Source organism: Sander lucioperca, chromosome 12, assembly GCF_008315115.2.
Source record: "Sander lucioperca isolate FBNREF2018 chromosome 12, SLUC_FBN_1.2, whole genome shotgun sequence".
Lineage (NCBI taxonomy): Eukaryota > Metazoa > Chordata > Actinopteri > Perciformes > Percidae > Sander > Sander lucioperca.
The window spans coordinates 38,129,142-38,149,636 of NC_050184.1; the positions used below are offsets into that span (position 1 = coordinate 38,129,142).

Consider the following 20,495-nt stretch of genomic DNA (forward strand, 5'->3'; position numbering starts at 1 on the left):
GAAGATGCATGTTTTGGACGCTGGCCCAGCTGAAGTTACGGTGTGAAAACTGAGATCCTCTAAAAATAGTCTTGCCTAGCAAAGCACAGACTTCCCCTTATGGTATGGAAACTAATGCAGCAAGATGCATTCTGCACTATAGGTTCAAATAAAGGAAAGAAAAACAGATTCACAAAGCTGTCAAGCAGCGCCAGTTGCATGGTTGCATTATAAAGTAAACTAAATAAAAGGCGCTTAAATAATTCAAATTTTATTTATTGAAGCAAATCAATCAATAAAACAGACCTGACAAAATAGTCTCTCTTGACTTTCCCATTTTCCTAAGGCTGATTCAGAATGTATTTCCTTTGACATAATCTTTTGATGACAGTTTTGGCTCCATGATCATATTATAGCACTGCCTAGGGGGTTTTCTTTAGCACACGGGAATGTATCCACCATACTGTAACAACAGTTTCCAGATTAAGCTTTTAAAAAAAAAGGTAGCACATGAAAATGGAAATACATATTTTAGTACACACAACAGATCCCAGGCAAAGGCTTTAAAGCACACCAATGAAAAGAGGACCGTAAACAGTATAAAAGCTCTGAGAACAAAAACTTGTTTCGGGTAAATTCGACACATTTTACGTGATACAAATTCTACAGTCTGTTAAAAAGGTTTGATTCCCTCTCATTTTCACTTGATTATAATTCATTTTTATGGATTATTACAATCACTCGTGTATGGCCGAAATGAGAAGGGGTGGTCTTTTATAATGGTTGTTGCTGTCTATAAGGAACAACAACAAAAAAACTCACTAATTCACTACTCCAATTATTATTAAAAAAAAAAATACATAAACATAAAAAAACAATAGGAAAAAGCATGTAAGACCTATTGAATACATGATCTGTGACTACTGAATATGTTATCAATCCAGAGTGAGTAGCAGAGGAACTTCCAACTTCCAACTTGCCAAAATGCCGGTGTGCTCGTCCTATTCATTTGGATTTGGGTTGGCATCAGGATACTGGGAGAGGTCAAAAGTAAGCACTTTGCTGATGACACAATCTCCTTGCTGTGAGTGGAAGAGAAAGAAGAACAGTTAATATTTTAATCCTATGTACAGCAGATATGTCCAATGTGTTGTTTATTTACCAACACGCAGGTTTCTGCTGGATTCTTGACAGATCCGGTATACGTTTTAATGATGCCATGTTTGAAACTAGACGTTCCAAATCTGACTTATTATGATGACTTATTCCAAATCTATATGACAAGTTTTCTGCAGTATTGTATAAGACGTTTTAATACCATACAGAATGCAGTTTAATACCTTTCTCAAGGCCATACCAGTCAAAGAAAGAGGGAAAACCAGTAGGGACAACGAAGCCTATTATTTATTCTGTACATTCATTTATAATCACATTTTTGTGATACTTCCCAGCTCTATAACACAATAATTTCTAATTACATAATTAATCAATTAACTTGACTTGGACCCAAAGAAGTGCACACTTGATGGATGGATTAATAAAATAAAAAACTCATTAATTTATTTTTGTTAATTTAAGTTTTTGCCAAATTAACATTTGCCCGTTATGAGTGACTGTTTGCTACAGGTCTGATGGTGCTGACTGAACACAAAAGGATTAAAACAGCCTCCTGCATCCACCATCCACTGTCACACCAATCTCTATGGTAGTTAGACACATTACATGTCCCAACAGCCCACAACCACAGAAGAAAGAAAAAAGATAACTAATGTGACTAATGGTCTACAGCAGGCAAGAAAAAAAAAATTCAAGACTTTTTGAGGGAACTGAATTCAATGCTTTTAATATGTTTTAAGACTAGCAGATAAGCTGTAATATACAACAGCCAAAGATTCATGGCTGTATTTCATTTAGTATTGTGTATAGACAATATTGAGAAACACACCTCTGGATAAACACCGATGAGTGAGTCGGCCTTGGTGTAGAATTCCTCCTTCAGAGAAATGACGATGGCCTGGAAGTTCTGCACCGACTGGTCTTTGATGTAATTGGCCACCTTGAGGGTACAGGGGGAAATTATGAGTTGTAGTTTGTATTTAAATGTGATGAGCAGCATTCATTTAAAAAAAAAAAAAAAAACCTTCACAAGCAGCATTGATAAAACACTCAAGTCACTGAAACATATCATTTTACAGACCTTGCCAATGTTAGTGTTGTCCAGAGCAGCATCAATCTCATCCAGGACAAAGAAGGGGGCAGGTTTGTAGCTAGAGACAAGCAGGAGAAATGTTGTTACCAAACGGTGCAGACATCGTCACCGGCTTTCAAGCAATGTTAATAAATCAAACATGTATTAAGACTCTGTACTCGTCTGTTGTTTCACCTGTGAATAGCAAAGAGCAGAGCCAGGGCAGCAACAGTCTTCTCTCCTCCAGACAGGTTGTCCATGGGTCTGAACCTCTTTCCTGGAGCCACACAGTTATAGTTGATGCCATCCAGGTATGGCTCCTCTGGGTTTTCTGGGCCAAGGAAAGCCTACAGAAGAGGGACATACTCATTGTAAAATGTTTTGCTTTACAATACATAATGTTCCAAATTAGTAGTTCAGGTACATGATCTGTGACTTGTGTTTTACTGCCACAGCATAAACAACATTTTGTATGTAGGTCATTGTTAAATATATATTTTTTTTAAATGGAGGCATACCTGGGCACTGCTGTTGCGTGAGAGGGCCTTGTAGATCTCATCAATGTTGGTGGCCACAGACTCAAAGCAATTATTGAAACGATCAAACCTTTCCTTCTTGATCTGCTCAAAGGCTTGCTTGGCCTTCTTGGCTCTTTTACGAGCAGCCTCAAACTCTGAAAGAAAGACGCACAAAAACCATGAGATCACAGGAATTATATTATTAAGAGCACTAGAAATGTACTGTGAACTGCATCACTTCCTTTCTCTCGCTCTCTCTCATCCCAGTCTGTATCATTATCCTCCCATCTCACCGTCACTGGTCTCTTGGAACTTGTCCCTGACACTCTCGAGTTTCTCCATGGCCTTCATGTTGGGTGCGCTGATCCTCTGAAGGATACTCTGCTGCTCGTTCAGACGCTGCTGCAGCGTGTTCGTCTCCGCCTTGATCTCTTCCTCTGACAGTACATCCTGTAGGACGTTAAACGGGATTAAATAAGTGTACCTTAAACTACGGACGTCACATTTCTGCTGTAATTGGCTCTTTTTCCTCTTTAGTATATAATCAAGCACCTTTTAACGGTGTAGAGAAAAGTGATATATTATTCTCGTTATCGTCACCTAGAAAACCAAATAGCACAAATCTAGAGAGCTGATGTCACATTTATTGAGTGAAGGAGGTCAAGTTGAATTGTTTAAATGTAGGGCATTGGTGTTGTGTGGACTAGCTACCTTAAGGTCTTCAGACAGGTTGCTGTAGTCGATCTCTATGAGAGCCTCTTTAGCGAGAACACTGCTGGACGTCCTCTGGCTGCTGGACTCCTCTGTCTGGGAGCTCCCCTGGAAAAGCAAAACAAAAGAACGTCATTTTCCGTTTCACTCCCTAGGTTATGAAAGTTAGCTCCTGTATGAGTGTGTTTGCGTTTACCTCTCCCTGGCTGATATCATCCATTGTTCCAGAATGAAGAGGCAACCTAATGTCCTGCATTTTGCAGGCTTGTAACAAGTTGTGACGGTCACTGCGCTTCTGCTCCAGTTTGGTCTCAATGGCCGTGACCTCCTTCTGGAGCTGAGTCAACTCCCTGTTAGATACAAAAACATTTGTAGTACAACGCCAAGGAAATATTTATATTTTATGACTTAATTTAAAAAAATATATATTAAAGTTTGTGTGTTTTGCAGCCACTGACTTGTTGGCGCCACCCAGTTTTTTGCGGATCTCCTCCATATCATGGTTCTTATCATTGACTTCAGATTTCTTGGTGAGGTGCTGGTTCTTCAGGTCCTGCAGTTGGGCCATTGTCTCATCAATGATCTTCATGTGTCTGTGCTCTTCCTGCAGGTAGACAAGAAATATGACAAAAACACACACAAGTGAGAATTAACTTGATGTCAAAGTTGAGGACAAAGTAGATTTTAAGTAGGGCTGTCAATCGAATATTTAATCGTGATTAATCGCATAATTGTCCATAGTTAATTCACACATTTTTATCATTTTATTTGTTTAAAAGGGATATTTTTCAAGTTTTTAATGCTCAAGTGGGATTTGAGACTCGCCGTACTCCGGTCGTAACTCAGTTCACATCGACAGTACATGCAAATAACTTTAGTCTTGTCGAGAGAACCATCTGGAAGGGCTTTGAAACTCAGCTTGCCATTCAAAAGACCCTTTTCGTTATCCATTTTTGGTCATGGAGGTTCTTTTTTTTTTTTTGAGGGGGGGGGGGCTTGATCTGCTTTTTAATGATCAGTGATTTATTTGAATAATTAAGCCTGTTACTCAGAACGGGAAGTCTCTCTTTAGATTCAAGACTCAACTCTTGAAAGAGCCACACACTTGAATTTGAACACTTGATTCAGGATCAGGATTATCGCGTTAATTTTGACAGCCCTAATTATAAGAAGTTTTCATCGTTCACTTCATGTTTTTACCTTCTTTAGTCGCTCTATTTCAGCCTCGTCCTTCTTGACGGTCTGCTCCCACATCATGACTTTCTCCTGGTCCTCCTTCAGCTGATTCTTCTCATAGTCTACCTGGATACCCAGGCGGGTCTTCTGGGTCTCAAACTCTAGACTGAAGCAAAATGTTGCGTGTCAGGTTAGACAACATAGGAAACCTGCAACAGGTCAACTAACACTGTGGAAAGAACTGACACTTAAACTGACTCATCACTAAACTCACCGCTTCTTTGCAATCTCATTCTGCCTCTTCACCTTCTCCTCCTCAAACTCTCTGATGTTCCTCACTCCAATCTCCTTACAGAACTCAATGAACACCTCATCCTCCACCTGGAAAACAAAAAAGTTTATATTGACATCACTGCAATACCACATATTCGTAGACAGGCTTCTGAATGGACCACACTTGGTGTTAGTCTCACCAGGTTCATGCGGTCTCGCAGGTCGGTGATCTCCCTCTCACGGGACTGGATGATCCTCTTGATGTCGTTGATGCGAGGGCCAAAGTTTGCCAATTCACTCTCTAGCTTAGACTTCTCCTGCATGGCACAAATGAAACAACTTTTAATGCAGCAGTCACTTTAGCAATAACAATCAGGAAGAGAAAAATGTTGAGGTGTAGCCAGGCTGTACCTGCATGTTGAGGGAGAGGTGACGGGTTTTTGTCTGTTCCAGATCACTCTGGGAGTACTTGAGTCTCATCTGCAGACCGTGGGCCTGAGACTGCACCTGACGCAGCTCTGCCTCCTTCCTCTTGGCCTTCATTTGCTCCTACAAAGAAAAACATTAAGTGGAAATTGTTGTGAATTTACTTCCAAGTGACAATCCATCAAACTGCAGTCAATGACTGTAAATCAAAAACATTTCACATTTTGAGGTTATCCAGGCAATAACAACTGCATCCTAGAGGTGTGAATCTTCACTGATCTCCCGATTCGATTACGATTATCATGTCAGCAATTTGATATCTCGATGCATCACGATGCGTCAAATACATTTTTCTATTAAAGCCATATAGGATATTTAATTCACAGCTTTTTTCAAGCTTCAAAAACAAAACATTCTGCAGTGCTCTAATACTAAAGAAATTGGATACATAAAACTACAGCACTGAGCACATGGCACTTCCTGAATGTGCAAGACATAACAGAATATGTAAACAGAAATGTTGTTAGGCCTACATTAAATTGTAAACAGAAATAATCGAGTATGGCCTGGCCGATTATTGATACAGCATCTTCCATGTCCACGATTCGATGCATCGATTATTTGATTAATTTCAACACCTCTACTGCATTCCTACAAACATTTTGACTCAAAAGACAGGATATCCTGATAACTAACTTACAGACAGACAGAGAGGACCAATAATAATCAAAGTTACCTTGAGCTCTTCAGTGAGTTTTTCTTTCTTCTCCTTAAGCTTGTCCACTGCCTTCTCATCCCAGCGCCTGGCCTTGGCCTTCAGGTCGCTGGCTCCTCCAGAGATGACTCCAGACTTCTGGAACAGAGTACCGTCCAGGGCTACCGTCTGGACACACGGAGACAAGGAGAGGTTAAGTGGAAGAATAGACAAAATTCACATCTACCAAATCATCAGGTGGCCATGCTAGCCAATCCTTTCATTTTCATACAAAAATACAAAAATGTTGATAATATATGTCAAACCTCAGTAAGTGCGTTAAATGAAGTCAAATACCTTGTGTCTGTATGGCCCTCCAAAAGCAATCCTTCGTGCATCCTCTACGTTCTCACAGACCAGGGCGTTGCCACATGCATACTGGAGGGCTTTCTTGATGTGAGGAGGCTCATAGCGAATCACATCAATCACCAGTTTGGCTCCTCGCAGTTCCCTCAGTTTCTCATCTGTTGGTTTCACCTTTGATAAGACAAGAGAAATAAGAAAATTCCTATCAAGTTTTTTTTTTGGTAGTAGAATTTAAGCAAGAAATCAATAACCTAATCAATAACCTAATATTAGAGCTGCAACGATTAGTCGAGTAATAATAATAATCGCCATCTATTTTGATAACCGATAAATCGTTAAAAATGCTGTTTTCGGCCTCTTAAATATGGAGATTTCCTGCTGTTCTCCATTTTATATCATATTAAACTGAATAAGTTTGGGGTTTGGACTGTGGAAAAAAATACCTTTAAAGACATCACCTAGGATTTTGAGAAACTGGGATGGACATTTTTCTTATTAATGGTATTATTCATTATTAATTATTATAATTATTATTCATTTTTCATTGCGGATTTTTCAATATTTTCTGACATTTTATAGACCAAAGAAATAAGTCAATAATCAAGTCAAATAATCAGCAGATTAATCGATAATGAAAAAAGTTTTTAGTTGCGGCCCTACCTAATATAGCCGGCTGAAAAAACGTAGCTTGTAAACTATGCAGCCACATTATGGTGTTTCAATTAGTAGCTTTAATATAACAATACAAATTAGGTGGATGTGGATCATCAGTCATCAGAGTGGTACAAGAAGCTTCAAGGCAAATTTGATGTTTTTTTTCATTTGACAAGTGTAGTTCCATTGGAACTAGACACATTTTGTGAGCCTGACTTAAACCTCTTCTAGCTCATGATTGCCACTTTGAGACTGTATACTCTAACCACTGCAATACTCTTGAGTAGAGCTATCATCTGTACTTTCTAGTATTCACCTCGAGGTAGTCGAGAGGAAGGAAGGTCTCGGGCTCTCCTCTCTGCTCCTTGATGTATTGAATACAATCTCTGCCAGTCTTCTCTGAGTCAACAATGATGGCGTCCATGTTTTTGCCCAACACTTTGGTCACAGCAATCTGATACTTCTTCTGAGTGGGCTGGCACAGGTCGATTAGACGACCATACTGCAGATAGAGAGAGAGCAGCATTGTTTTTTAGTACGGTATATTTAACACTTTCATTAAATGAAGAAGGGAAGTAAAAAATTGTAGTCTTGCAAGCATGACAAATCTGATAATATTGTGCTGAATAATGCCACAGATGCCTTACCACAGAGCCAGGGTAGAGTCTTTTGATACTCTCCATGATCTCAGCCTTGCGCTGCTGGCGACTGTTCTCCTGCCTGTCGATTCTAGCGTCTCCCAGCTGCTCCATTACCTACAGCAAAAGCCAATAATAATGGGACTTGTTACAGACTTTTTCACAGCTGACATTTTAACTTGTCGATCACAGGTGTTACTATAATAACAATATCAACAGGAGTGTCAGTGGCAGGCATGCTGGCCCACTGGCTTGGATTAGTGGCACACCTAGCCATCATTTATTTTATTTGTCACACGCTTTTCCCTGGTATGTGGAAATGTCTGCAGTGAGATCTTTTCTATTGATTTACATGAAGAAATTTAGTTTTCTCCTGATGCAGCTTGAAGTCTTGCTTAACAACACTGTTAGAGGGTAACAGATGCAATCATGAACTCAAGGTCTTCCAGAGAATGGTCTCTAACAACTACAGCACACTGAAATCATTGGAAGTCAGCTAAGATGAAGTCATTAGCTTTTCTTTCCTTGTGTGTGTGTGTGTGTGTGTGTGTGTGTGTGTGTGTGTGTGTGTGTGTGTGTGTGTGTGTGTGTGTGTGTGTGTGTGTGTGTGTATTAAGCACCTGGTTAAGCTCCGTGTTGATCTCATCGATTCTCCTCTTGGCCATCTCCACCTCCTCAGTCAGCTCCTCCTCCATGCGCTTCTGCTCATCCAGTGACTGCCTGAGGTTACAGGACAAAAGAGTGAATAGAGGAGCATAATGAAAAAAACCTAAGAAATCAATAAGCTAATGTTGAGATGGTGAACAAAAATTGGAGCAGCATACCTGCTGGTGGTAATGTAATCCTCTAATTTCTCAATGCGTTTCTGGTTTTCCTCAATTTCACGGATCTTTTGTTTGATTTTGGCCTGGAGAGAAACAAAATAATTATATATATATATATATAAAAGTCAATCAATTTTTATTTTACATGAAATCATTCAAGGTACAATTCCAGTGTAATTTATTAAATTGTAATCTATTACTAAATCAATTTAGTCAGTCACAGACAAAGCTGCCATCATCATCTTATTTACCTCTGTCTCCACTTTCTTCCTCTCCTCCAAGTCCAGGCGGTCCTGGTCGGCCTTCTGGTCGCGGTTGAACTTCTCCAGCTCCTGTGCCAGGGTGGCAGCACGTTTACTGGCCTCCTCCTTTAGACGATGGTACTGCTTGACCTGGGGGGGTGGGGGAGGGGGAGAAGCAGTGGGTCATACAAAGCCATCTATATTTTGAGGTAGATCTGATTTCAAGACAAACATTTGAGATCCAATTCACACCAAATCATGGGATTTGCATGTGCTAGCTTTCCAATTATACCATCATCTTAATGTCAAACCACTGAATGAATTTTAAGAGGCCTATGCAAAATTAAAATGAGTTGTCTTTAACAATATACAGTCAGTTAGGATGTTAGTCAGATATTTTACTGCAATCTTAATATAGTATAAATATCTCCCTGGAGAATAAGTACCACTACTTTAATTGTATCAACTAAATAAAATCCTGTAAATAATAAATTACTGAATCATAATAAATTATGAATCGAGGGGCCCTTAAATGTGTACAACATTCTAACAGATCAGACCTGGTTTTCCTCCAGGGTCAGGTCTTGGCCCTGGCTCTGTGCCTCCTCCTCCATGCGCTCCTCAAACTCTTGCTTGGCCAACTCCACCGCCTTCATCTCTTTATCAAGCTCATCCATGTCCCCCTTGCGTTTCTTGTACATCTTCTGGGCATTTTGCAATGACTTGCGTGCAGCCTCGAGCTTCTTGATCTTGTGTGAGGTGTTCTCTTTGGCCTTGATGTACTGCGGCCTCTTTTGGTTCAACTCAGAGTCTTTCTCTCTGTGGGCAAAGTCAAGTGATTAACAAAGCCCTAGGATTTAAATGCCATTAGTTATACAGTAGATCATCTGAGAAGTACATTAGGCAAGCTGTGAGAAGGCCATCATGACACTGTCACTTACTTGATTTCTTTCTCAATAGTCTGCTGCTCCCTCATCAGCCTGCCCAGCTCCTTCTTCTTGTCCTTCAGCTCCTCCTCCACATGGTCCATCTTTTTACGGTCCTTATCGATCTCCTTGTTCCGCTGGCCCAGCTCTTTATTCAGCTTCTCAATCTCAGTCTCATTGTGGTACAGCTTGAAGAGCTGCAACTGAACACTAGCCCTGGCCACTTCGTCTTTCAGACGCTGGTACCGCTCAGCCTGGTAGAATGACGGGAGGAAAGACAGACAGTGTGATGGGGTAAATTATGTGTTTTGTATAATGACTGCATTTATTTCACTAGAGAAGTAACACAGATTAAAAATATTCTTTTCAAGAGTGTCATGACCAAAATAGGCAGCTATAACGGTGGGTTAAAGGGCAAATTACATAAGACAGATAACACAAAATATCCAGCAAATCAACATAGGTAATCAAATTACAAAAATAATCAAAAGCACATCTTAACAACTAATCCTTAAAACCAAAACTTTAAATTCAAGGGGCTAAAGTTACTTTTAATTTCCAATACACACAGGACACAAATACATAGAAGTAAATGTCATTTGAGTACATACCTCCTCCTTCTCTTGCTTGGCTTCTTTGCGCTCAGCAGCAATGTTTTTCTTACGATGGTAATTGAACTGTGTGTCCTCCTCTGCTTTCACCATTTCCTTCTTCCTGCGTTCGTACTCCTGGGCCAGCTCTCCAGAACGTGAGATTTCCTCAAACAGAGCTGTCCGCTCCTTGGGGTTCTTCATGGCAATAGACTCCACAGCTCCCTAGAGGGAGAATAAGCAGGGAATTACGGTTAACAATAGCACTGCCAACACAATGTAACAAGCTATTTATTAAACACTACAAAACTGATATTTAGGGTCTCTGCTCTAATTAGTCAGATCACATTCAAAGCTGTGGTACCCAGTCGGACGGCATGTGCATGGCTACATTAAAGCTTTAGTGCGTAACTTTATATATTTTATATTAATGAACGTCCGTTACATTCAAGCCATTGCCAAATGAGTTGATACAAAGCGAATTAAGACTATCAGCTCCACAAAACTCTCTCTGTATGGCTATGTTCAGAAACTGGTGTCCTCCGGCGACTTTCTCGTGCGTAAAATCGATTCAGGATTTGAATCTTACCTGAAAAACCAGGAAGTTCCTAGCCTTGATCAAAATGCCAAGTTTTTCCAGCTCTTCACTGTATTCAGGGAGGCCTACCACCTTGTTGTTGATGCGGTACTCAGAGGAGGAACCTGATGCCCACATGCACATTAAAGGAGATAAAACATCAGAAACATTAGCTTATCAAAAGCCCATACAAGATGGAAGCAATGGTCTCTCATTGAACGTGTCCAATGAATGACAATTGTCTTATAATAAACAGATATTTACATAATATAATGTGTTGCCTAACTACCTTTGATTTTACAATGACAAAAATAAAGTTCTGGTATGGTTTGAAAATGAGGCCCTTTCATATGTACTGGCAGTAGCATTGTCATGGTTGTGCAGCTGTACTTGGACATATGGCTTATAGTTGCACTGATGCTACACTACACACAACATTTCTAATGCTGCAAAGTGCATGCTTTCTAATTTCTGGTACAAGTGACAGAATAAAGTTATTAGACCAATGTTTTTCATTTCATTTGCATAAGCATGAATGAAAAGGGAGCATAAATTCCAACATGACTGCCAATGGTGGTTCATACCAATAATGACCCTTGTGAAGGAGCGTTCCTCTCCGTTATCCTCCTGATACACCATGCTGACAAAGGCTCTGTTGGCAGCTGGTTTCCCTACAGGTGCTCCATGGATTAGATCTTTCAGAGTCTTCACACGCAGGTTGCTGGTCTTCTCCGCCAACACGAAGCTGATGGCATCCATAAGGTTGGATTTTCCTACAACATCAGCATTCACATTTTTAATAACCTATACAAATCTAATATGAAAACACAATATATACAAATATGATTTATTACGTACACCTAAGGTACAATCTATCGTCATGACCTTTTTATGTTAAAATCAGGTAATTTTAAAGGCTGTAGTTAGTTGTGACGTTTCATTGGAGAATCAAGAAGTCTTTCCAAGATTGTTGTCCTCGTCCTATGTAAATCGCGCTGGGCATTACCTATATGTGTGCTATATGCTATATATCAAACATGATAAACTATAACTTTGCAAGAGAAAATGTGATAATATTAACGTTTACACTGCCAAAAACAAAGTTTGATCATTTACACAACAAATGAATTGCTATGCACACATGCATACAAGCTGATAGTCACAAATCATAACATTGAAATAATCAACAGAGTGCAAAATGATAACGTTAGATTGTAGGTTAATTAGTACGAAAGGTAATCAAACTGCTGTCCAGCAAGGCAAGCCATATATTATATGCCATGAACCAGAAGTTGTCATATCTAAAGACAGCGGGGAATTAGAGCACTGCGTTTACCGTTAGCCAATGCTAGCAAACATTAGTCGCGAGTTAACGTTTGCAATGATAACATACCAGATCCATTGGGTCCGATGATTGCAGTGAACTTATGAAAAGGTCCAATGATCTGTCTTCCTTTATACGACTTGAAGTTTTCGATCTCTATCAGTTTTAAATAACCCATCTTCGTTATATTTGCGCCGCTGTTCTGAAAACAACTGCAGTGGATATTAGCTCGTAAAATGTTAGCTAGCTAGCTAATGCTAACAACCAATGTTTACAGAACAAGCAATCTCAAATACGAAATATGCACGCAAATAAATGAACCTCTCTGTTCAATCTATTGCAGGCCTATGGATATGTCACATTATGAACTGCATATTTAGTTTAATAATCAAAATAGCTTCATAATCTTAATCAAATAGACGCGATGCGGTTGTGACAACAATGCGCCATTTTACAATCCAACAGGAAGATCCTGGAGCGCGCGAGTAACGAAACCTCACAGTTTATCACGAGACCAAATGGAGGTGTTTGGAGTTGCTCTCACGACCTCAGAATTGTGCCAATTTTATTCCACCACTAACGTTTAAGTATGTAAATTACACAATACGTTATGTTAATTTCAAAGACCCTTAATGTTTTGCGCATATGCACCACTCACTTTTGTGATTTATGTCTAACAACGCACAAAGCGTACAGCAGATGACCATGAGTTACCATGGTTACCAAAGGCATCTAAACACAACAGAATCTGACCAGCGAAACTGCTTCATTCACTGAGGGGCTGTATGCTGTCCCTAAATTGACTGAAATAATTTTGCCAAATCTGTAATGTCAGAGGTAAGTGCTGCTTTAGATCTGTGATCACTTTCTATCTTTAAAGAAAATACAACTAAATTGAAAAAGGTTTTTGTGTGATTTTGTCATGTCATGATAGGAAGATGAATGAACCAGGATGTAATAGTTCATTTAACACAGTAATCCCTTTGCAGCAAGAGTATCAGCCATATAATTCAGCATTGATGTGTCTCCTCCAGGCTCATTAGAAACTGAGAACATGTACAAAGTTGATTTGCCTGTAGAGCAGTCCTTAGAAAAGGCTGTGGAGAGGCGAAGGTCTGCAGAAACGGCACGCAAGGCCCGGATCTTCAACACCCGGCTCCGTGTGATGGGCCTTGATCTTGATGCTCTCAACCAACAGGTCCAGGAGAAAAAACATCAGCAAAACATGGAGATACAACGGGGCAACGCTTTTGGTAAACTATGGGCATGATGAGAGCCAGGGAGTGGTCAGAATGAGATCAGTTGAATCACAACCATTATTTGCCCATTTACACCAAGTCCCAAATAAGAATATTGCCTTAGGCCATCTCCATTTATGAAATCACCTTTCACCACTAATGAGCATTAATCATAAGTGTCCTTATATTCATTGCATTGTAGACAAGCTGGGAGAATATCACGATAAAGCACTGCTGCAGCAAGACATTGATGAAAGAGAGAAGCGGGCAGCTTTGCACACTGACCTGACCCAGTATTGGGCCACTCATCAGCGTGAAGAGGACTCACATGATGCTGATCTCAAGTGTGGCCTGAAGGGGGCATTCAGGATCACCATTCCAGAGGGTGAGCTGGGGCCTGCCAGTATGAAAATATTTCAGGTAGGTGCTTGGTGTGCATGAAAAACCAGTGGAACAAAATCCAATCGAATGTTTAAATTATTAATCACATTACCCCCCCCCCTTGTTAAGCACTGTGTCCTTGTTTCATGTACAGGGAGAGGGTATCGGAGAGGAGCAAAGGAGGAGAGAACAAATGAAAAAGACAGACAGGGATCTGCGAGCACAGAAGGAAGACAATGAGAAAAGGCACATGGGAGACAAGCACAGAGGTGAAAAGAGACAAACACAAGCGCACACACACACTTATTGTATGCTAGACTCTGTACATCACACACTTGCTTCATGCTTTCCTGCACAAACAATCACACACTCCTACGCACAGCCCTTATTGCCAGGTGGCATTGATGGATGCTTATCCCAGAGAGCCGTTATGTACGTATGAGTATGTGAAGTAATGTACAATGGGTTTCATGGGTAATGCAGGTGTAAAAAACACACAGTAGGTGAAGTATCTGATTTCCAACATATGTGTGTGTGTGTGTGTGTGTGTGTGTGTGTGTGTGTGTGTGTGTGTGTGTGTGTGTGTGTGTGTCACAGAGATGCTAGTGAGCAAAGAGCTGGTACATCAGGACCTTAGGGGAGTGCAGCAAAATGCACTAGAGGGGGAGTGTAAGAAAGCTGCCCGCATCGCACTCGACAACTACAATCAAGCTCTGGTACAGTAAACACATGTGCACACACACACAGCCTGCTGATGTGGATGTTCAAAGCAAAATCCACTGGGGTTTTGAGCCCTGGCATGGTGTTCTCAGGTGGGATTTTGAAATTAAAATTGGTAATTAAAAAACGTTAAGTGATGCGTACACACTTGCTGCATGAAGGTGGCCATCATATTAGTTAGTATCAAGCAACATGGATGATTAAACTGCTTTGATATATGCGTGGGCCCTGTCTGTTTGTAAAAGCCCCCATTTAGCTCTCCCCTCATTTGCCTGAATGCACTCGGCTGAATCCTCCATTGGGAGGCATCATTATAAATGCTTCAGGTCATGGTATTTTTCATGACAATTATGTGGTTTCTCTAATAACCACTCACATGCACAATGCACAAGCAAATACAACTGACTGAGTGGATCTCTCAGGAGGACATTCACCATATGGCTGACTTTATGTTAGAAGTAACCACATATTAGAGGATGGGTTTGGTGAAGCTCCTGCTATTCTAATTACCAAGGGAATGATCAATCAACTGCCCCAGTGGTAAGGCCTCACCATGTCCCGCTCCCCACAGGCTGCAGAGCGGGCAGAGAAACTGAAGGAGCAGCACAGACGAGAGGAAAGGGAGAACCTTGCAGAGATGCAGCACACTCTGACATCCGACATGATGACAGAGTGTGCAGAGGCAGCAAAGAGAGAGGTGGAAGGAGGGAGGCCCCCCCGGGTTCTGGTAGACAAGTGGAAGGGGATGAGCCCTGAGCAGCTGAGTGCCATCCACAGGGAGAGAGAAGAGCAGCGTCTTGAGAAACAGGTACTGCTCCAAACTCCTCAGTTCTATCTTTCTGCAGAATTCCTTCAAAACTGAAGTTCTCAACCTTTTTATATATTTCCTTTATTTGCCATGTACATTTACACATACAAGGAATGTATCCTCTGCATTTAACCCATCCTAACTAATTAGGAGCAGTGGGCAGCCATAGTCCTTTTGACTTTTGACCTTTTGACCCCTTAATTTTAAAAGATGGGTGACAGATTGAAAGAAAACTTCTTACCGGGGGAATGAACACCATTCTCCTAAAATTAACATGCTGGTCTAAAATGTCCAAAAACCAACACACCAATGACCCATCCATTAAATATTTCCACTAATTTATTTATTTTTCTACTTTTGAACCTCTCTTCACAGGTTGCATATGACCAAATAGGCATTATTCCTTCTCAGAAGAGTATTTAAAAAAACAGAAATATATTTTTTTTCTTCTTTCTTATCCTATTAGCCTTCTGTAAACCCCTCAGATTTATCTTTCAGACTTTTGGTAAAATCCCAACCTCCAAGTTGGGAACCACTCTTTCATAAGAAAGAAAGTGTTTTAACCCAGTATTCAACATAACAATTCCACTCAGGTTTAGCATTTATATCTTTATTTCTTGTCATCTTTAGAGACAACGTGATGCTGAAAAGATTCAGGATGCAGCTTGGGAACTCCAGCTCCTGAAGCTGTCCAGAGAAGCAGAGGAGCAGGAGAGGAGAGCAGAAGAGCTGAGGAGAGAGAAGAGGACTCAGACAGACCTTTACAACACGCAGCTAGCCAGAGAGCAGCAGGCATAGTAAGCACTGCACACACACATATATACACACACCAACTATTCAAGCAGTAGTCAGCAAATGTATTTTGGGTGTAGGTGATGAAGTACTCAAATGTAGGATTCAGATTTAAATAACCATTTTTGGAAATATTTAGTCACTGTGTGTTTGTGTTTGTGTGTGTGTGTCTGTGTGCCACAGTCAGGAGTACCTGAACAAGAAGCTATACACCAACAAACCCAGCAAGGAATACTTTTATCAATTCAACACCAGCTCCCGCTGAACCACCACCACACTTTGCCTGTCCCCCTGTGACAATGTGCTAATAAAATCTATTGATTGTTATACTCACACTCAATGTGAATTGAATCCTGATTAATCAATACTTGCTGCTTATTTTTGAAGTGACACACATGCATTGGTTTTATAAGCTGATACTTAGGACAAGAAAGGGACCTTTTTTGTTATAGATTGTTCCACATATTTTATTTTTCAGTCATAAATCCAGTTACAATGGTAGATTCATAATGCAGTTACAGTTATATTGGCCCCATATGTGGTACAAGTCCACTCAACCCCTGTCGTTCACCCATGATACATATAAATACCATCAGTCCCATTGTGCACCCCACACACCACAAAGAGGCACACATATACCCAGCTGTGACACACACTCCCTCCCATTTTCTCTCACCCCTCCCCTTCCACTCGGGCATTGTTTAAAATATGTCTGCTTTTTTGAGTTCTGAAGAACCTGCTCTAAACAAACCAATTTGCTTTTTTTAATCGTTTAAATATAAATAAATAAAAAGATGAAAAACAACAGCAGAAAAGCAAAGACCAGTGTCCTCAGCTTTCCCCTTGACACATGAAAAGCAAAGAGTGAGTGGCAGTCGAGTGAGTATCTGTGTGTGTACACTCATTTCTCATTCAAAGCTAACATTTGCCCCGAACACTGACAAACACAGATGTTTAGCAGCAGATAGTCAAGTTAGAATATTGGCATATTTTGTGTCATTCGTCGTTCCTGTATGAAAATAGATTTTTTTTTAAAGCTTTATTTGTCCTGAGTGTGTTTTTGTAACCAACAACAGGGAGCTTACACACACCTCCTTCAGTGTCACTAGCCGGTTTGGGAGTCCCATATACTTTACCTCAGGGTCAGGTGTTGTTTGACCAGTGTCAAGCTTTTATTTGAATAGGGAAACTGAGGCAGCAACGTTGCCTATAGGTACTCCCTGTGGTATGCACAAACCAGCTCGCTGCATCCCCGCCTCTCATAACCGCATCAGACAAAAACTCCACAGATATTCACTGAGCTGCAATGCAAGATGGTTATGGGCATGAACGCAATCTTAGCTTTCATTGTAATGGAACTACTACTACTACTAAATGACACTAATGTAAATCTTTTTGATTTTGAAATTTTTGCAAACATTTAGAGAACAATGTGGCATTTTTTTCCCCTTTTTATTTCCCTTTTCCCCCTCAACTGAACTACTTCTTTGCTAAAACAGCCAAATCTCACTGCAATTATTTGTCAAAAATGGAAAGTTTGAATTCATAGCAATAGTACAAAGAAGAAAAATGACAACTTGCAACACTTTTAAATAAAGTTAAGTGGTTTAAAACCTGCACATTTTTCACATTTTATATCAAACACGGTTGGGTTCATCAAAACAATCTTTAAGGGTTGTATTTACATTCTGTGGAGAAAAAAACAGTTCTTCTGATAACCACCTTGTAGCTCAGATTTTTCTTTTTAATCAGTAGCATGTAAATACAATATCTGCCCAGCTCTGAAAAGAATACATTCTCCGTGTTTGATGTAAATACCAACTGCTTGCCTTTATTATACATCAACTGGCAATCATTACACCTGTCTGCAATATCAACTTGCATTAATGAGAGTCTGAAAATAAAACATGAGAGTGTTCAACCACAAGACTCCACTCTCTGATCTGTAAATATACATAAATACTGCTCCTCAAACAGTTTGCCAAGTATGAGATGGACAGGTATGAAAAGAGTGTTAATAGAGACAACAATGTTTTTAATACAGTGTATAAAGAGACAAAGACAGATACAGAAAGCTACACATAGGTCTCGACACAAAGAATTACAATATCATTTCCAATAATGACATTACACTTCTGGTGGGAAGGCGAGAGAGTAATGACATCAATCTGGTGCTCTATGCAGACCCAGCAGGCACAGTAACTTATAAGGAGCATGTACATATCTATAATACTGTATTATGGCTAAATAGATAGATGTAGATGCAGCTATATACACCAGATGCTACTCAGCATGTTCACAGCAAGTTCCCCATATGCATACAATGTTATTTATAGTAAGAAACTTGGCTTCACTTAGTTTCAATGAAAACGTCTTGATTTGTGAAATATTTCAATAAAGAGAAGTCATGGGTTTTATATAAATAGTGTAAAAACAATGTGAAAAAACTGATAATATAAATAAAAATGGCAGATAACAAAAAATGATGTTTTGTATTAAAAATGGCACTGGAAAGTACAATCTGAGACATCAAATGGCATTAGACATACAAATGTGCGAAATAATATAAAGCATGATAAATATCTAAGACTTTTAACAGCAGCATGTGCTGTCTGTTTCCCCACACTAGGCTCTACCATAATCATCCTCCTCTTTCAATGCACTACTCTGCATCTCTATGACCATACCTACAATCCCTCTGATATTTCTACATGTACAACATTCTGTTTTTATCTTTCTATAGAGTTGTCTGCAGAGAGAAAGAAAGAAAAGAAAGGGAGATAAATTAATGTCATTAAGACATGTTGTAAACTACACAGATAAAATGAGGTTGAAGGGGGGTCAAAAGACATCTTTAGGTCAGTCAAACTTGTATCACATTGTCCACTACTTTGGACACTCCTTTGGTCAAAACAGTCTAGTCGTTCAGATGACTGCCAGGGGCATCTGAATAGTCAATATATTGATTGTATATTAGTCGTTAAACTACAGATCAGCAAGTCAGTAGGGAACAGGAGCGTATGGGCACATATGTGTTGACATGTTTTGGTCTGATGGCCCCAGGTGGATGTGTGGGGGTTAATCGAGGATGGTGACTGAGTTGGACATGCCATTGGTGGGGTTGAGCAGGGAGTTGTCTGGCAAGCCATGCAGCGCCTCTGGACCCTCGCTGGGCCGACTGAACTGGCTGACCAGAGACTCATCCATGTTGAGCTCAGTGGTTATGGCACTGCTGCCGTTGAAGTCCAGGTTGTCCTCGCTGCACAGCTTGCTCTCCTCGCCCAGGGACGGCAGGCTGGCCGTGCGCTTCTCCTCAAGGTCACTACAGTATGTGAGAGCACAGAAGAGGTCAAAAACAAGACATATTATCATAAGGTGTGTAAAACAAATAATGGTTATTCACCAAGCTTTTTGATCTGGAAAATAATTAATAGTTGCAGCACATATACAACATAATACTTTACTCTATGATTATACAAAATGTTACAGGGAAGTCAGTAGGTAAGTAAGGCATCGGCAGGGGATAATAAATAAGGATTGGGTTTGGAATCACATCACAGCATACCTTTCTAGAGATCTGCTTAGCAGAGGCAGGCATTAGGGAGAAGAGGCACAATGACAGGAACACAAAGGGTTAGGAAAAGCAAACAGTGCTGAGGGAATCAGGGCTTTATTAGGAGTTAGAATTTAAATTATCTATAGAAACATACTGTAACACCCAAAGAGACGATGTGCATTTAAATGACAAACCTGTACTCTCCAAAAGTCTCATCCTTCATGGGCCGTGCTTCTGAGTCCATTGGACCCTCTTCTTTATCTTTCACTGCAAAGGAGATTATTGGATTTTATTATCAGAAGGATCTCAACCATGTTTCTCTCTAAGCCACTGTCTCAGACATCGATAATGACATTCTGTCACACAAAAAGACAAGTGAGCAAAAAGATGTAGGCTATTTGTAGACATAATGTGTTTATTTATGTGGTTTAAAGTTTAATATTTGACTTAATTTCTCGTCTGACATTTAGCATTATAGTTACTATTCAAATGATTTAAATAATTAATTGTTCACAAGTATAATGCCAGTTGGTATGGTCAGATTTATTATTCAATTAGCCCTTGCTTTTTGCACAATTAAGTGTACTTTAAAAGGAGCCAGCCACTTGTTTCTCCCTCGTGTAGAAAGGGATGAAAGGCCGGTGCTCTTCTCTGACCAGTCAGACAGTGGCCTGCAGGTTGCAGTTACTCTGGTGGTTTGTGATTATTATTTCACAGCCCTTTTCAGGGCAGAGCCTCTTACTGTCACAGTAAGAAAGTGCAGGCTTAGAGGTCTGTTTCACTACATGTTTGATGTGAAGGCTGCAAGGGAGAAGGTTGGCCAAGTGAGAACTGGTCAATTATTTGGATATGGAGCGACTTGATCACACACAGAATTTTAAACATGGTGCAGTC

The 20,495-nt window shown here is 40.1% G+C and overlaps 3 protein-coding genes across 9 annotated transcripts in view; 1 reads left to right on the top strand and 2 right to left on the bottom strand.

The window, feature by feature from the left end:
* Positions 1-234: 234 nt before the first annotated feature.
* Positions 235-12,541, bottom strand: smc1a (structural maintenance of chromosomes 1A). Of its 2 annotated transcripts, XM_036007882.1 has the most exons (27): positions 12,176-12,541; positions 11,367-11,555; positions 10,795-10,907; positions 10,227-10,430; positions 9,631-9,869; positions 9,250-9,508; positions 8,699-8,839; positions 8,448-8,530; positions 8,244-8,343; positions 7,633-7,740; positions 7,302-7,487; positions 6,323-6,502; positions 6,008-6,154; positions 5,257-5,394; positions 5,046-5,162; positions 4,847-4,953; positions 4,597-4,738; positions 3,855-4,000; positions 3,593-3,746; positions 3,397-3,504; positions 2,979-3,135; positions 2,686-2,840; positions 2,363-2,514; positions 2,177-2,246; positions 1,925-2,035; positions 942-1,061; positions 235-899 (listed from the first exon to the last, which is right to left on the bottom strand). In XM_036007882.1, the coding sequence occupies exons 1-26, from the start codon at positions 12,282-12,284 to the stop codon at positions 981-983; spliced, it is 3,696 nt and encodes a 1,231-aa protein (XP_035863775.1). In that variant the 5' UTR covers positions 12,285-12,541; the 3' UTR covers positions 235-899; positions 942-980. The 2 variants fall into 2 exon arrangements, with proteins under 2 accessions (XP_035863775.1, XP_031139793.1); XM_031283933.2 differs by having other exon boundaries at positions 235-1,061.
* Positions 12,542-12,625: 84 nt separating this feature from the next.
* Positions 12,626-16,825, top strand: ribc1 (RIB43A domain with coiled-coils 1). 2 transcript variants are annotated; one of them, XM_031283948.2, is made up of 9 exons: positions 12,626-12,693; positions 12,796-12,943; positions 13,141-13,359; positions 13,547-13,764; positions 13,880-13,994; positions 14,323-14,441; positions 15,017-15,253; positions 15,884-16,050; positions 16,229-16,825. In XM_031283948.2, exons 3-9 carry the CDS (start codon positions 13,161-13,163, stop codon positions 16,308-16,310), a joined length of 1,137 nt encoding a protein of 378 aa, XP_031139808.1. In that variant the 5' UTR covers positions 12,626-12,693; positions 12,796-12,943; positions 13,141-13,160; the 3' UTR covers positions 16,311-16,825. The 2 variants fall into 2 exon arrangements, with proteins under 2 accessions (XP_031139808.1, XP_031139804.1); XM_031283944.2 differs by having other exon boundaries at positions 12,644-12,943.
* Positions 16,826-17,438: 613 nt separating this feature from the next.
* Positions 17,439-20,495, bottom strand: part of l1cama (L1 cell adhesion molecule, paralog a) — a 41,012-nt gene continuing 37,955 nt past the window's right edge. For 3 of the 5 annotated variants that reach the window (XM_031283920.2, XM_036007880.1, XM_031283900.2), the window contains 3 exons: positions 19,796-19,868; positions 19,611-19,622; positions 17,439-19,367 (listed from right to left, as the gene is read on the bottom strand). In XM_031283920.2, coding sequence (XP_031139780.1) covers positions 19,124-19,367; positions 19,611-19,622; positions 19,796-19,868 — 329 coding nt within the window. In that variant the 3' untranslated portion in view covers positions 17,439-19,123. The remainder of the gene's footprint in view (positions 19,368-19,610; positions 19,623-19,795; positions 19,869-20,495) is intronic. The other 2 variants (XM_036007881.1, XM_031283910.2) reach the window with 1 other exon arrangement.